The sequence below is a fragment of the Acanthochromis polyacanthus genome, chromosome 1 (genome assembly GCF_021347895.1).
Source record: "Acanthochromis polyacanthus isolate Apoly-LR-REF ecotype Palm Island chromosome 1, KAUST_Apoly_ChrSc, whole genome shotgun sequence".
NCBI lineage: Eukaryota > Metazoa > Chordata > Actinopteri > Pomacentridae > Acanthochromis > Acanthochromis polyacanthus.
In genome coordinates this window covers 32,175,155-32,191,156 of record NC_067113.1, presented here as the reverse complement: position 1 = coordinate 32,191,156, position 16,002 = coordinate 32,175,155, and the positions used below count along the sequence as shown (strand labels likewise).

Below are 16,002 nucleotides of genomic sequence, written 5' to 3'. Positions count from 1 at the left end.
AAGAAATAGTTTGTCTTTTAGTGTTTTGCATTTTTTTATTTTTAAATATATATGTATTTTTTATATAGATTTCTATGTTTTGTGATTAATATCATTATATTATATTTCTATATTAATATATTTTGTTTTATTATATATATATATATATATATATATAAATAAATAATATATATATGTATATATACACACATAAATATAAGTACATATATATATATATATATATATATACACACACACACACACACACACACACACACACACACATAATTTTTAGATTTTTTTAAGTAATGTTTTTAGTAGTATTTTTATTTTGTATTTTTCCTTTTTTGACTATTTTTTATACTATTTGTTCTATTTTTTTTCATATTTAAAAATGATCTTTTATTTTCTATTTTCCTTTTGTTGTTGGGTTTAAATGCAGTAGTTCCCACTGAAAATAGATCTTTTACATGTTTTTCAGATTTTTATTATTTATATTTCATATTCTTATATACCTTTTATTGATTTTTTATATCTTTTTATATCTTCTAATTCATTTTTTTTAAAACATTTGTTATTTTTTAAAAATCCTTTTTTTTAATGTTTCCTCTAAAAATTATTTTATGCATGCTTTCTTCTTTCCTTCTTTTTCTCTTAGTTTTAATATTATTATTATTATTGTTCATTTTTTTCTGTAGTACAGTGATTTCCAAGTCCCATTTATCAGCAGATGTGAGAATGAATGAATGCGTGCTGCTTGACCTTTGGGGTGTTTTTAGCTGGAGAAAAATAAATGTTTTAGCGGCTGTTTATGCCAGATATGAAATTTGAAAATTGCTGCAGCCTAATGGAACACATAAAGTGACTCAGACAGAGCAGAGTTCAGGAGTTTTGTGACCTCGGCTGCTTTCTTTCAGCCTCTTCTCACTGAACTTGGCTGTAACAGAATGCACATATTTCTGTCTTGTGAGTGTCATCAGATAATGATCATCTGATGAAGGTCACAGGACCAGAATCTTTGTGATTACATTAGAGGCCAATTAAAGGCTCCTCTTCTGCTGCACCGTGATGGATGGAGCCAAGCCGGTGACTCAGTGTTTTACCAAAAAATAAAAAAATAAAAAATAGCAGCAGAATAAGTTTGACTGTGTGAACTGGATGTTCCGCATAAACGATGAACTCTGCTAATGTTTTTGTCGCCGCTAAATGAAAGTGTTGATCCTCCTCCGCTGCATTAGGAGGTGAGTGTGACTCATGTGTTTGTCTCCCCTCAGGTATCGTCGGCAGTAATAAAACCCTCCTGAAGTACATGACCACGGCCATCTTCCTCTACATCGCCATCCTGCTCCCCGCCATCGCTTTCGGCTCGCTCAACGACGAGAGCACGCGTGGAGAGATCGGTACGATGACCCTCAGAGTCATGTTTGGTCATTAAGCATCAAGGATTAGGCCATTTAACAGTGAATATAGTGTTCGTGGAGACATGAATTTGTTTTCAAACATTCTTCTATGTAACAGAATGAATATAGATGAAAATTTCTGCAGTTTTTTTTTTTTTTGCAACAAATTCAAGGATATTACATCATTTATCAAAAACAAAGCCGAAATTGTGCATCATGAAGCTGAAAAAATAGTTTATAGGGTTGTTTTTTTGCTCCTGTCACATTTTTCTTCCCTGTAGGCTCGTTTTTAACTGCAATATAAACTCCTGCACCTCTATGGAAACAGAACAACCATGACACAATCATGATTCCATGAATCAGAAAAAAGTTGAATTTCTTTTACTTTTTATTTTACAAACCTGGAAATTAAAATGTTAAACGTTTTTCCACGTGTCTGCAGGTGTTATTAATGCTGTAAAAGATATACTGGTGCCTCTACATACTGTACATATTTCACTATGTGGATTTTAAATTTTTTCTATACTGTCTTCTCTGTATTTAGCTAAGCTAAAAGAAATTAGTTAGGTTAAGTTAAAATGGATAGGTTAAGATGAGTTAAGCTAAGCTCAGCTAAGCTAATATAAAAGTGATAAGACAAGTTAAGCTTACCTAAGCTAAAAGTGATAAAATAAGTTACATTAATTTAAGATAAGCTCAGTTAAAAGTGATGAGATGAGTTAAATTAAGCTAACCTCAGATAAAACTGATAAGATAGCTTAAGTTGATCTAAGCTAATCTAAGTTAAAAGCGATAAGTTAAGCTAAAAATGATAAGTTAGTTAAGCTAAGCTAGGTTAAATTAAAAGTGATAAGACAAGTTAAGCAAAGGTAAGATAGAAGTGATAAGATAAGTTAAGCTAAGCTAAATTAAAAGTGATAAGTTAAGCTAAGCTAAGCTTAAAATCATAAAATACGCTAATTCAATTCAATTCAATTTTATTTATATAGCGTCAATTACAGTCAACTCGTCTCAAGACGCTTTACGCTAAGCTAAGGTAAAAGTGATAAGTTAATTAAGTTTAACTTAAAATGAATAAGATAGATAAATTAAGTCAATATAAGCTAAGCTAAGCTAAAAGTGATAAGATTATTTAAATTAAGTTAAGCTAAGCTAAGCTAAAAGTGATAAGATAAAACTTATTATTTATCCTGAAGGAAATTCTTTAGCCAGATACTGCTCAGAAAATAAATGAAATAGCTACATAACCTGAGAATAAATGCCACACCTCATATAAAAGCAGCAACATAAAATGCATTATTATACATGCAAATACCTAAATAAAAATAAGACTAGAATAGAACATTAAGAAGTAATACTGGCAACGATTCTGAAACAATAAGGTAAAATCACACATAAGGAAATATTGCAAATAAAATGGAAATATTGCACCTGAAAAATGAAATATTAAACATTGCATTTACTATTACATGTTAAGCACGTGCCTCTACATACTGCAGATATTTCACTATTTGTATTTTTAATTTGTTCTATACTGTCTGCTCTGTGCAAACACCGCCTGCAGTTCATCCTAGTGCAGCTAAAAAGTCTCTGAATTGTCAGAATCATATTACTTCCTGACATTAGCATCCTCTAACTGGGAAATGAATTAGAAACTTGCAGAAAGAGCCCCATTAATCAGCTTTCCCCTCCTGTTGTTTCCTCTGATGTGTCCAGATGTTCGTAAGACCATCATCGGCCAGAGCATCGGCGGAGTCATCTACTCGCTGTTCGCCGGCTCTCCCCTCGTCATCCCTCTGACCACGGCTCCCCTCGCCATCTTCATCAGCGGTAGGCTTTCCCACCCCCCCCACCACCCCCTTTCTCTTTTCAAAAAGACGCTCTTATCTCCTGACAGTTTGCCGCCGAATCTGAATGGGAGGCTGACGGGGAGCGCTAAGAAGATTACGTCAAAAAATCAAGAAGAGGGAAGCACCCAGCCGTGTAGAACAGAAGCCAGAAAACTCCTCATCTGCTCCCAGAAAGCGGCGCCGTCGGAGCAATTAACCAGTTTGTTCACACATGCGCCTCTAATGAGGGTTTATGCTGCAAAAAAACCCAAAACTTTATTTTGTCGAGAATTGGGAGCTGCAAGTCTTCTTTTTTTCGCTTACGTAACAGCTGGTTTTTGAAGGCCTCCGGGTCGAGAGACTTGCTCATCGCACATGTAAACTTCAGACTGAGCTCAGGGAGACGCAGCACATAAACCTCTGTGTGTTTTCTACCCGACAGCGGTGTTTCTGCTGGTTGGAATCTAAACGGTCCTGACGTCTGGAAGCTGCAGAATTGGGTAGCGATGAGGAAAAAGCTCCGGTGCCAAGATGCAGTTTTAATACCGGGGCAGTTTTTTTTGTTGGGGTTTTTGCGGCGCGATGATCTTTGAAGAAAATACGTTCTCATGGGAGTAATTACAGAAGATTTCCAGCAGCAGAACAATGGCCTGTTTGTAAAGTTGTAACTCATCGAAGCATGAATCTGCTGGAGATTACGACTGAATTGTTCCAACAAACCCGTTGCAGAGCTATTGTCCTTCTTTTTTGAGTTTGAATGAAGCGTGCTTTTATTCTTTCTCTGTGCTTGTGAGAGGATCAAATCTGTCTAAAATGAAGTTTCTGGCAAAACATCACACAAAGATGATCAATATTGTTCCTTGCTAGCTTTGTTTGTTTGATTTTTTTAAATGAGAAATCAACATTAATTAATCTCCTTCTCGTTGTTTGTTTGCGCCTTGTGTGCAGATTCCCAAACACAACTGAGCGAATTTTGATGATTTTTGAGGGATTAAGTTTTTTTTCCCCTTTTTTAATCACAGAAAATGACACACAAGTTATTAAACTAACAAATTAGTTTTTTTGTTGTGTATTATGTGCTGTGAATTAACATGATGGACAAGTTTGAAAGCTTGATTAGTCATATTAAATCCACCTTTAAGCTGAATTAACCCCCCGCATTAACCAGGGATAGTGTTTTCTGCTGCTGGGTCACATTTTTGCTCACTGTGGGCTCATTTTTCTGTACAATATTAGGTCCTGCACCTCGACAGAAGCAGAACAATCATGACTACAAGTAGAGAGATCTCTGAAATTTTTTTGCAGTATGACACAGTTATAATGCCACAAATCTGGAGAAAAAAGATGAAGCAGATAATTTTTTGTTTTTTACAGAATCTGGTTATTGCACACGGTTATTTTTTGACAAATTTTTAAACGAGACCTGGGTAATAAAGTCAAATTAAATGAAATATCACAATTTAAAGCTTAGATTTGGTTCATTTTTTAAAAGAGACTGCCAATCACGCAATAAATGTTTTACTTTTTATGCAAATTTTTAAATTAAACATGTATAATAAAACTGAAAACAACATGTACAACCTATTTCCAAGTTCCCACGGATGCTACAAAAACTAGAACATGATTCTGACTCGCTTTTTTAATTTGTTCCTTTACTCGTTTCCTATCTGCTCTTTGCCAACACTGTCTGCAGTTCAGCCACGAAGTTCCTGAATTTTTGCTATGTCACTGGTGGTCACAGCTGAGTCACTAATGGCTTCATAGTCGCACTGACGAACCCAGAATTTTTTCTTTTTTACAGTATCTGCTCAGGGCAAACTGTTAATTTTTAGTCATTTTTTAAAATTTAGAGCTTTACTGTAGGTTCAATGAAATATCTTGACTTTTCCGACAGATGAGGAGTTCAAGGACTGTCAGAAATTCACATTATGGCTAAAATTAAATCCAACAAATATGATTTTATTGGGTATTCATGTTCTGTTTCTGTCCATGTGTTGTTTGCGACCGGACTCGCAGTGATCCGAGGAATCTGCGACGACTACAACCTGGATTTCCCGGCTTTCTACGCCTGCATCGGTTTGTGGAACTGCCTCTTCCTCATCCTGGGAGGAATCTTCAACGTCAGCCTGCTCATGAAGCTCTTCAAAAGGTATTTTTTTCATTCACATGCACGCATATTTTTAAAGAAATCTCATTTTAATTGTTTTCCATTCAGTACAATCCAATTTATTGAAACTCTTCTTACATTTTCTTTGATTTATCAGCTTCTTTCCTTCACTGTCAAGTAGAGAAATCCTTTAAATTTGGCCAAGAGTCTGCAAAAAAATGTTTTTGTGCAACAAACGGATACACCTTTTCTTCTTTTTTTATGGAAAACAACCAAAAAAGGTCTAAATTTTTTATGAAATGTGAATTTTTGCTCGTATTTTTAGCTTATGCAGTGGACATTTGCACTCATTTTTACCTACTTTGTATTTTTTTGTATGTTGTGGTTCTTTGGAGACCAACAAAAAAATTGATTGAATTTAGTCGGCAGAATAACAACACTGCAACAACATATTCTTGTTTTCATTAACACGTTTAATTAAATCAGTGATTTAAGTTTTAGAAACCAAGCTTTTAACCTTTTTTTTTAACCATTTGTTACCTTGTTTTTATCTGGTAAAGTTGAGCCATTTTGAGGTGTAAAGGGATTATTTTCATGCCAAAAAAAGGTTTTTACAGGTTAAATCGATAAGCAAAGAGGGACTGCAATATTAATAACCCTTGTTTGTTTGGTGGGGTTATTTATTTATTCAATCCCAGTACAAGCTTTGCATGTCCAAGTTGCTTTTTTAGACCTTAATAGATCTGCCTGCAGGTCTGTTTCTAGTTGTGATTTATTGGTGTAGTCTTTGAAAGTCAGTACACACAAGTACAAAACAAACAGAAAAAGCTTGTCTTTACAAACTATTTTTTTGTATAATCCCTGAATTTTATCCATCAGTTCTTTTCTTTTTACCAATTTGTTAACATTTGATATGGAAATTTTTAATGAAACCCCTAAAATCTCATCTCTGTGTGTCAAAGTTACACATTTTGAAGTTCCTTTCCGTTAAAAATAATCCCTCCCTGCTTTAAAGTGGTTTAGATGGAGCTCTGCAGCATTAATAATGTTGGAGTAAGCAGATGTATGAAGTCCTCAGCTCTTTCTCCACCCATCATCCACCACTCGAGCACACCAGCTCACCTGTGAATCTGCTCAAATTCTGTAAAACTACTCTACAAACTACATTATTTGTCTCTTCTACTCTATAAAACTGCACAGTAAAATACAGCCATGTGGGTTAGAACTGGAAATCGAACAATAATAATATGGAAAAAGCTGCAGGATTGGCTAATTAGGTTTGCTGCAGTGCCTGTTTAAAGTAATTTCGTAATTAATTACATTTCAGCATTGAATTGTGGTCAATATAATTTGGCTTTTTTGACAATACTTTAGAAATTTCGATTAACTGACATTACTTTGAGGAAATCTATTGTCAGTTTGACATGAAAGAGTCTTTTGGGGGGTAAATTCTTGTCAAAAAAGCCAAATTAAATAGATTATGATTCAATGTTGAGGCATGGTGGTGGCAGCATCATGACGTGAAGCATGGCATTGTTAATTTTTGTCATTGTAAACTGAATTAAATTGACTTTTTCTCAATATTGAAAAGCAATAAAAGGGTAAAACTATCAAAAAGGGTGAATACTTCTTAGTGGCACTGTTTGAATGAAAACCTGGAAGTGTGAATCCATGTTTTATTACGTTTTAAGGTGGAAATGCTGCGTACTTTTCGCATGATGTGTCTTCTAACATGTAAAAAACACAACATAAGCATGTTAACATAGCAAAAAGGAGAGAAAAAAGTGACTTTCACCAGAGGGGTCTTTAAGATTTGCCTGTTTTTATTTGTTTCCTGTCATGCGACTCGTATTGATTGTCTCTTGTGTTTTCTAGGTCGACGGAGGAGGTCATCGCCCTGTTCATCTCCATCGCGTTCGTGGTTGACGCCGTGAAAGGCACCGTCAAAAGTAAGACACGTATGACGAACGTGTCTCTTTCTTTGTTTCCTTGCGGCCTCACGATGCGTTCGCTGTCGCATCTCGCTGCCACGTTTCGGCTGTGAAACCGACGCTAGCATCACGCCTTAGCTGTCAAATTCAGCTAAACGTCTAATTCCAGCTCCAGCGAGACAATAACCATTCCAAGCCTGCCAAAGCACGAGATAAAGAAAATGAAAACACGACACTGTTACACACAATACACTGTATCCTAAGTGATTTTTTTGAGATTATAATTTAAGTGAGCAGCCCGCTAATTAGCGTCCTCGCCTGAAGAATCTTTTGTCGACTGAGAGTCATAAGATCTCCTCAGCTAATCATTTAGCCCCTTTTAATTAAAAACTGTCAAATAGCTTTTCCCTGATATTATTATTGTCTTCCTTCTGCAGCCATCTGCACGAGGATCTCTTAAATTCTTATTAAAGAACAAACCCTATTTTTTTTATATTATCGTCATGCTAGATATGGTTTTTCCAGTATTTCCAACTAATGACTTATTCCTTCGACCACAAAATAGACAATCACGCCCCAAATGACCGATTAGTTGGTTCATCAAATATTCATATTCTGGGGTTGACCAGCAGTGGAGCCTTTTCTCTGGCCAAGAGTAAGAAATAGCACCTTCTAGAGACAGGAATTACATATTAGCTCCTTGGTCATCAGATTGAGAGGCTTTGGAAGATACCGTGCACGAAATTAATCAGGCCAGATTTCCAAACCCCAGGCCTGCAGCCGTATCGGTCCACCCGGGGCTTTACCGCACCTCATCTTAGTATATCATAAATATTTTACATAATTTAATTCCCCTCCTCTAAAAAAAATAAAATAAAATGAGATGACGATAGCAGAATGTAATTTATTTTGAATGCCGTGTTGTCCTGTTTTGCAGATTGCCGGTGCAGTGGTTCAATTTTCAGAAACCATTTGTAAACTGCGCTGCGAGCTCATGTGCCATTACCATAACATTAACCTGTGCCATTTTGTTGACACTTTTCATCCGAAATATTTTCCAGTAACACAAATGAGTGCATTTTGTGGACTGTGCTGCATCCAGTCTCCTGGATAACTTTGCCAACAGTAGAACTTTCCTCCCCGTTTGATGAAAAGGCCTGCGGAGGGAGCTGCATGGCGCTCATGTCGCAAAGCCTTCGTCAGACATTATTCTACTTCTGCGGAGGTCTTAAAGATGAAATAATACACTTATTCTTATTGAAAATGGAAGGGAAAGCACTTCAACCATGTACAGTGTCTATAAAGTATTCACTCCTCTCAGAAGTTCCTCGGTTTTTGCTTTTTAACATTGAGTCATTGGTCGATTTAAGTTGGCTTTTTTGTTGAGAATTTACTAACAAAGACTCTTTAATGTCAAAGTGACGAGAGATTTTTTTAAAAACATAAAGTAATTTCACTAAAAGTACCAAATGTAAAATGGTGAAGACAATCCTCTCCATGGTCTTCATCAGGTGAGAAGTGAGGGCCACAGGTCTGAAGTGGTTAGGCTCCCTGGGATTCCTGGTCTTTGAGACAGGAACCAGGCAGGAAGTCTTCCATCAAATTTGAATATTGCATAACCCAATAATGAAGCAAGCAGTCATTTTTAACACTTTATTCTTTTCATAATTTTTCAAGCGTCTTCCTTGACGTCAACCAGCTTTAGGTTTAAAGCACAGGGTGGATCCCATTCCAGAACTGGAATCAAAATATTCAAATAAAATTTACATTAAACTGAAATAAAGCTGAGCCCTAAGCAATTTTTAAAAACAATTGTTTTTTTTAAATAATGAATCAAATTATTAAGAATTAATACAGAATTATTGTTTCTTCCAAACTTTCTATGCAAAATCATGCACACTTGATAATTTATGTATATTTATTTATATTAACTCATCTTGAAGTGGTGTCGTTTTACTAATTTACTAACAAAGACTCTTTAATGTCAAAGTGACGACAGATTTTTTTCAACATAAAGTAATTTCACTAAAAGTACCAAATGTAAAATGGTGCTAATCGAGATCATTGGAGGTTAGTGAATGTGTCTCAGTGATTGTAGTACAGAGACTCCTGTATCTGGAAGGTCTAGTCATTGTTGGATCCGTACTTCTGGATATAACTACACCATGAAGACCAAAGAGCACTTCAAAAAAGTCTGTAAAAAGGTTATTAAAAAGTGGAATGCATCACTGAGAAATGAGGGGAATATGGCACACGTGATAATCTGTCTAGAGCAGGTCGTTCTCGAAAACTGAGTGACGGAGCAAGAAAGAAACAAGTGAGGGAGGCCAGCTATGACTCCTCTGAAGAAGATTCTTTTATCTGATGAGACCACTATGACGCATGGTTTTGGCAGCATCATGATTTGAAGCACGGTGGTGACAGCATCATGATGTAGAGATGCTTATTAGGAGTAGGTCCTAGAAGACCTGTAATAGAGGGTAAAATGAAAGAAAAATCCTGGCTTGAAGGTGTGGAGATGAAGGTGAAGTAAATTACTTATTTTGCGTTTTATATTTTTTATTAATTGAAATTCCTATGTAGAAATCTGTTTTCACTTTGACGTGAAAGAGTCTTTTTTGGTAAATTCTTGTCAACAAAGCCAATTTTAACTGACCACAATTCAATCTTGAAAAGCAATGAAAGATGAAAAGTAGGGTCAGATACAGTTTATACTGTGGTCCTTATATGTGTGTAAGAACTGCTTTCAGTTCTTCTGGTGTCGAAAGCTCAGAGATACAATCACACAGTGCGTGGTGTTTCTAATCATTTGACTGCTCATCCACATCCAGCCCATCCCGCTCCTCCTATTAGATTATTATTGAATTATTTTCCTATTTACTGCTGGGGAAGGGAACACTGGCATCACGTGAATCCAAAAGCATGTCGAGCGAGTTTTTTACAGTCCAGTTGATTTGGATTCAGTGTGGAGCTTTACCTCTGCTGCACTTTTAGAGTCGTATACCGTCTGCAGAATTTTGTCGCCTATGTCTCTCCATGCGACAATGCAAGCTGTTTTTGGGCAATGTTGTGCAAGATTTGATGTGGATTCTCATAGTTTATGTGTCAAAAAATACCACAAAATGTTATATGCTGGTTGAAGTAGTTGCTGTCTTGGTGTTCTACATATTGATTTGTGTCATTTAGGTCTGTGGCACACAGTAAGTGCTTGAATATCCTCCCTTCTAGACAGATAGCAGTGGATACCATACATGAACAGTTGTTGGTCCAATCCCAGCGTCCACTATCGCAGATTGTTAGACTTCCTCCCACTAAGTGTCATAGGGCTTCATGTCAAATCACCAAAAGCTCGATGATGCTGTCTCACAAACATTTCCAGCCCTTTATGCCAACTCTGTAAGTCTGCATTTCTGCAGACTTTTGCCTGCGGGATTTACCCACCGTTCATAGCGCGGTGACATTAAACACAGGGTTGCCGGGGGAAGCCCAGAAGCATTAAAAAAGGTAAATAAACAAGCATGGAAAGGGGTCACTGAACCCAACGGTGCAAGAAAAAAAAAGAAGTTTGCATGCAAGTATAAACACATGGCTCACTGGTGATTCACAGCCACGACTGTGTTTGTCCTGCGATGACATGATGATGAATTCCAAATAGTTCTTTCCCTTAAAGTGCCTTGGCTGTGGAGAAAAACTTGAAAAATGGGAAATAAAATGTCACCAAACATAAATAGTTAGAATCATACTGTCAGAGTATTGTGATATGTTGTAAAATGCAACGTATTCCAGGTGATTCCAGTTGAAGTTCACATATTCCACCTCTTGTTTTTTTTAAAATATTTTTCAGCTCAAAATACAGCTCAAATAGCTAATTTCACCGTGACTATAGCCCTGTCCTAAATGGGCTATTTCAGTGTCTGTAGCTTTAAATACAGTTGAGCTCCTGCTGTCCCCGCCCCCTTCAGGAAGAAGACTCTCTCTGTGTCTTTAATTGACAGCATGGTGAAAAATATTTGACTTTGTTTAACTTCTAACTTTCTCTATTCCATCATTTTTATTCAGAAGTATCTCTAAATTCATCGCTGTTTTTCACTCCTGTGTTTTGATGGATTTGTCAGATGATGCTACAGTCATGAAATCACTAGTTTAGCTTGGAAATGACTGAATTGACTGCTAGCTAACACATAATCTGAATTTGCTGCATCTCAGTCACTGTTTCATGCTAATTTCGATGTCTGACACCAGAAACATAAAAATATGTAAATGAAAACAGCTTTATTGGGAGTTTGGCTGTATTAAAATGCAGTTTATGTGAGCACAGAGAGCAGGAGAGAAGCTAAACAATGATAAGGTTGAACTGAAGTACTAAAGGTGACAGTAAAAACACAAGGCCTTCTGACTGTTGGGTATGCAATAGAAAGTAATGGAGACTTTAGCCGCATTGGCCACACAACATGCTAACACTGATGATTTTCCTATTATTGTGGTGACATTTCGATCAAAAACAAAATAACTCACTGGATGTTCAGTTCATGAAAACTGTCGCCTTCACTCTTGCAGCCGACAGCAGAACATTAGTTGTGTTTTCTTACCCTTTAGAATTAGCAAAGTAACTCCTAAAAGAATATAAACCTGGTGGCACATTCTCATTAAAATATTCAGCTCAGTGATTATTTGTTTGTTAGCTTGGTGGTTATTTAGTTGTGGGGGTGCTTGTGGAAGTGGACGTCTTCATATAACAGCTTTTACTTTACACCTTCAAGTTTATAGCAGCCACAAACCACAATAAAAATTGATTTTCACCAAATAGGATCTTTAAATCTGCAAGGTTATATTTCCCAGGATTTAAGGTGGGGATTGGGATCGAGTCATTGTTATTATTCTAATTCCTAGTCTGCTTTCCATTCGTCACACAGTAGATTGCATCTACGTGTTCATTGCCAAGAATACACATTACTGTCCTTGTAGTGTAGTCGCTGTGCAAACAAAGCATTTCTGGTTGCACCTCATAGACCCTTGGATGCAAAAAGTATAACACCTGCCAAATATACTATATCAGACTTGTGCTACGCAGACAGTACTGGTGGGTTTAGGTCTTTCCTGCCGATGGGACATCATCATGTCCTCCGTCCAGCTCATGAATATCCTTCACAGCACCAGTAGCCTTTTATAATTAACATATTTCTCAATCTGTCAAATGTAAATACTGTTCAGTAATTCATTCATTCATTTTGTGCATGTGGTCAAGTTATTGATAATCACTTCTAGCTAACGGCTAACATTAGCAATTCTAATTTAGTCTTTCCTCAAACACACTGCTATCCAGCAGGGCCAATACACAGCATTACAGTGTCTGTTTAAGGGGACTAGGGTAGTAACAAAACAGCTGCCGGACGCTGTTAAAATCACAGATAAAGTTGTTCTTTTTTTATTTAAAGTCAGCACTGGGTTTTATTATGGTAATTATATTCAACATTTTAAGACTTTCTGTAAACTCAAGCGCTTTCAGTGTCTTGAAAAATGGTCTATTATGGGATGGCTACACTGTTTGCCGGTACCAGGACTCTGGTAGCTAACGTTAGCTCTGGTGCTAACAGCAACATGTTTTGCATTGAGGTGATACCGTCGACTTGAAGTGCTGAGGTGATAAGAAAACTCTTTGTTGCAGGATTTGCACACAACCAGGCTTTTATCCAAGCTGACATGAAGATTTTTAAAAGAAAACTGTCCACCCAACAAGCTCAATGTAGTCTCGTCTTCCATCACTATTCAACAAACTTTCTTGTGCTGACATCAGTGCATCCTGTGCATCTTCTTCACGGCTCGAAAACAGACTTAAGGTTCATTTCCGCCACCTACTGGGCTGGAGTGTTCATCAAATTCGGGAACTTATAGTCCCATCCCTAATAAAAACACATTTTCTTCACCATTTCCCTGACATTTCCTTGTGTTTTCAGTCTTCCACAGGTACTACCATGCTCCGACGCTGGCCAACAGAAGCATCGATGACTATTCTCAGGGTGGAGACCTGCTGGGTGGGAACAGGAGCGAGGTGGCGGCTGGCTTGGCCTTCAACGCCCTCCCAGAATCCTTCATCCAGTGCACCAGGGAGAGGCCCGTCCTCTGCCTCCTGCTGATGCTGGGCACGTTGTGGATGGGCTACACCCTCTACCAGTTCAAACGGAGGTACGAGCAGCACCGCAGCGCTGCAGCACTCACAAGATGAATCACTGGACAAGTTTGAAATGGTGTTTGGGATGGGCTGAATAGTGCTGAGTAAAGACCGTCAGGAGCTCGCGGGAACTTTCCAGACGGCTCTTACGGAGCTCACTTTTCTGTCGAGGCCTCGTGTTCCAGCCGGTGATTTAATAAGCATTAATATTCTACTTCTGATTGCTCCCAGTAATCAAATCAGCCTCAAAGCTGGATTCAATTGTGTAAGCAAAAGGCAGACCGAGGTACTTAAGCAGTGTCAGGATTGCAGCCATTGTCCTTGTCTTGTCCACAGTAATTGTGTTCGTCTATTATTTGTCTCTCCTCTCTCTCGTTTTCAGCCCTTTCCTGCATGCCAAAGTGAGGGAGGTGCTGTCGGACTGCGCCCTGCCGATCTCCGTGCTCCTGTTCTCCTTCATCGGCTCCTACATTTTCAGCGACATCGAGCGTTAGTATCATTTGTTGGCAAAGTGCATTCAAGCGTTCTACATAAAATAAGACAGTCTAATCACAGGGCGTGTCCGTCAGCCTGCAACAAAGGTGACCAGGTGTTGCTTATGTTTTTCAGTTTATACAGTTTTAGAGGTGGAACAGTAGCAACTGCACAGTAATCCTCTGAACGTCAAGAATTTTCAGGCTGTTTTTTTCTTCTTTTTGACACTTTTTTACACACTGGGCTCGTTTTTCGCATCAAAAGTAAAAATGAAGTCCTGCGTTTCTATGGAAACAGAACAACCATAACTAGAAGTTGAGAGAACGTAAAACTGCTTTTGTACAATTAGGGCTGGACCTGAATATCTGAATATTCGTTCGCTACGGCGGTATCCGGATATTAATTTTGGTATCCGAATATTTGCCCCCCCCGTCGGACGTTACCGGGCGGAAAGAATATGCAGCGTTACTGTCTTCCTTCCGCCTTCGGCCCACATCGGCTCATCTCGTCCTGTGATCACATAAACATATACACATATGTCTATAACATATACACATGTCTTCGTGATCACCCCTCCTCCCCCCAGACGAAAATATTCGGAGCTCGTCTCTTCCCTTCGCCTTTCGGCCCACTTCGCCTCATCCCGTCGTGTTCGGCTCATCTCGGCTCCTCCATTCGTGTTTCTTACCACCACCCGAATGGCCGGGTTGCTGCCGACTCTGACGTCACGCTTCAATTCGTTGCATAAACACAAGACAAGATGATGAAGACCGGTGTTTGGGAATTTTTCAGTTTAACTGAAGACAAAACGAAGGCAAAATTTGGACCCGGGAAACCAGACGAACGGATCCGAATATTCGGGCCGTCTCTGCCACAAGCCACCCTCACCCCCACCCCCCACCCCGGACGTTACGGGGCGGAACGAATATTCAGATATTCGTCTTTAATAGGGCCCCAATATTCGGAGGCCAGAAACCACTATTCGGGCCAGCCCTATGTACAATACAACAGTTATAATTTCTAAACTATAAAAGAGAAAAAGGAAAAATGGAATTTCTGTGCCTTTTTTTTTTTTTTTTTTTTTACGAAATATGATAAAAGACATTTACTATATGCATTTTTACAGCTTTTATAAACTCTGTTTTTCACACTACTTTGGAGGACCACACAAAAGCTCAAAATATGATTATACTTTCTGTTTTTGCAATTTATGACTCTCATAAAGGGTAATTAAAAAAGAGAAAGGAAAAATGCAGATGAGTTTTTGGGTTCAGAGTATTAAGTGAAACTATCAAATATTCTATTAAACAGTCTTCTTACTGGTATCAGTTAGAAACTGTAAAAATGAAAAAAAAATCACTTATGGAAACTTTTGTCTGTGACCTGCTGTGAAGTTGCAAAACATAACCAAACTCATGCTATTTGACATGTCTTATTTCAAAATTCACCAAAAATATACTATTTGCACTAACCAGATTCTATAAAAAGCAAAATAGTGACATTTTATAAAAATTGCATTATTCAACATGCCTTACTTTTTTTAAAAAAAAACAGCCCAAAATATTCTATGTCTCTCAATGCAACCACAAAGGTATTAACCAGACATCTGAGATTAGCAGTTAAATTACAAAAATTCTCAGACTTTTCAGCTGAACTGCAGGTTTTGTCTGCACAGAGCAGATACTCATTTAGCTCCTGAAGAACATATTATGGGCTTTTCCGGATCACAGATTGGGCCACTGTTGTCAATAATGTGTTATTTGAACATTTAAGTATGTAAATTAATTCCAGTAGACTCCAAAAATAAACTTGTAAATCTGCATAATATAGATTCTGATCATAGATGCAGTCATTGTTGTCAGTTCAAGACTTAAAATAGTGATTTTTAGCAAAATTGCATTATTGGACATGTCTTATTTTTTATGCACTTACCAGATTCTATAAAAGGCAAAATACTCTGTTTCCCAGTGGATTGACAAAGGTATTAACAACTCATCTGTGATAAACAGTTAATTTAGAAAAACTCACTTTTCACCTGAGCTGAAACTTGGTCTACACGGAGCACAAACTCATTTAGCTGTTGGCACTAAATGAGTTTCTGCTTTAACAGCAA

At 37.6% G+C, this 16,002-nt stretch overlaps 1 protein-coding gene across 5 annotated transcripts in view; it reads left to right on the top strand.

The window, feature by feature from the left end:
* slc4a11 (solute carrier family 4 member 11) overlaps positions 1-16,002 on the top strand; it is a 173,151-nt gene that overhangs the window by 138,084 nt on the left and 19,065 nt on the right. For all 5 annotated transcript variants that reach the window (XM_051952307.1, XM_051952375.1, XM_051952453.1 and 2 more), the window contains 6 exons: positions 1,254-1,379; positions 3,096-3,209; positions 5,225-5,357; positions 7,191-7,264; positions 13,201-13,429; positions 13,798-13,904. In XM_051952307.1, the coding sequence (XP_051808267.1) occupies positions 1,254-1,379; positions 3,096-3,209; positions 5,225-5,357; positions 7,191-7,264; positions 13,201-13,429; positions 13,798-13,904 (783 nt within the window). The remainder of the gene's footprint in view (positions 1-1,253; positions 1,380-3,095; positions 3,210-5,224; positions 5,358-7,190; positions 7,265-13,200; positions 13,430-13,797; positions 13,905-16,002) is intronic.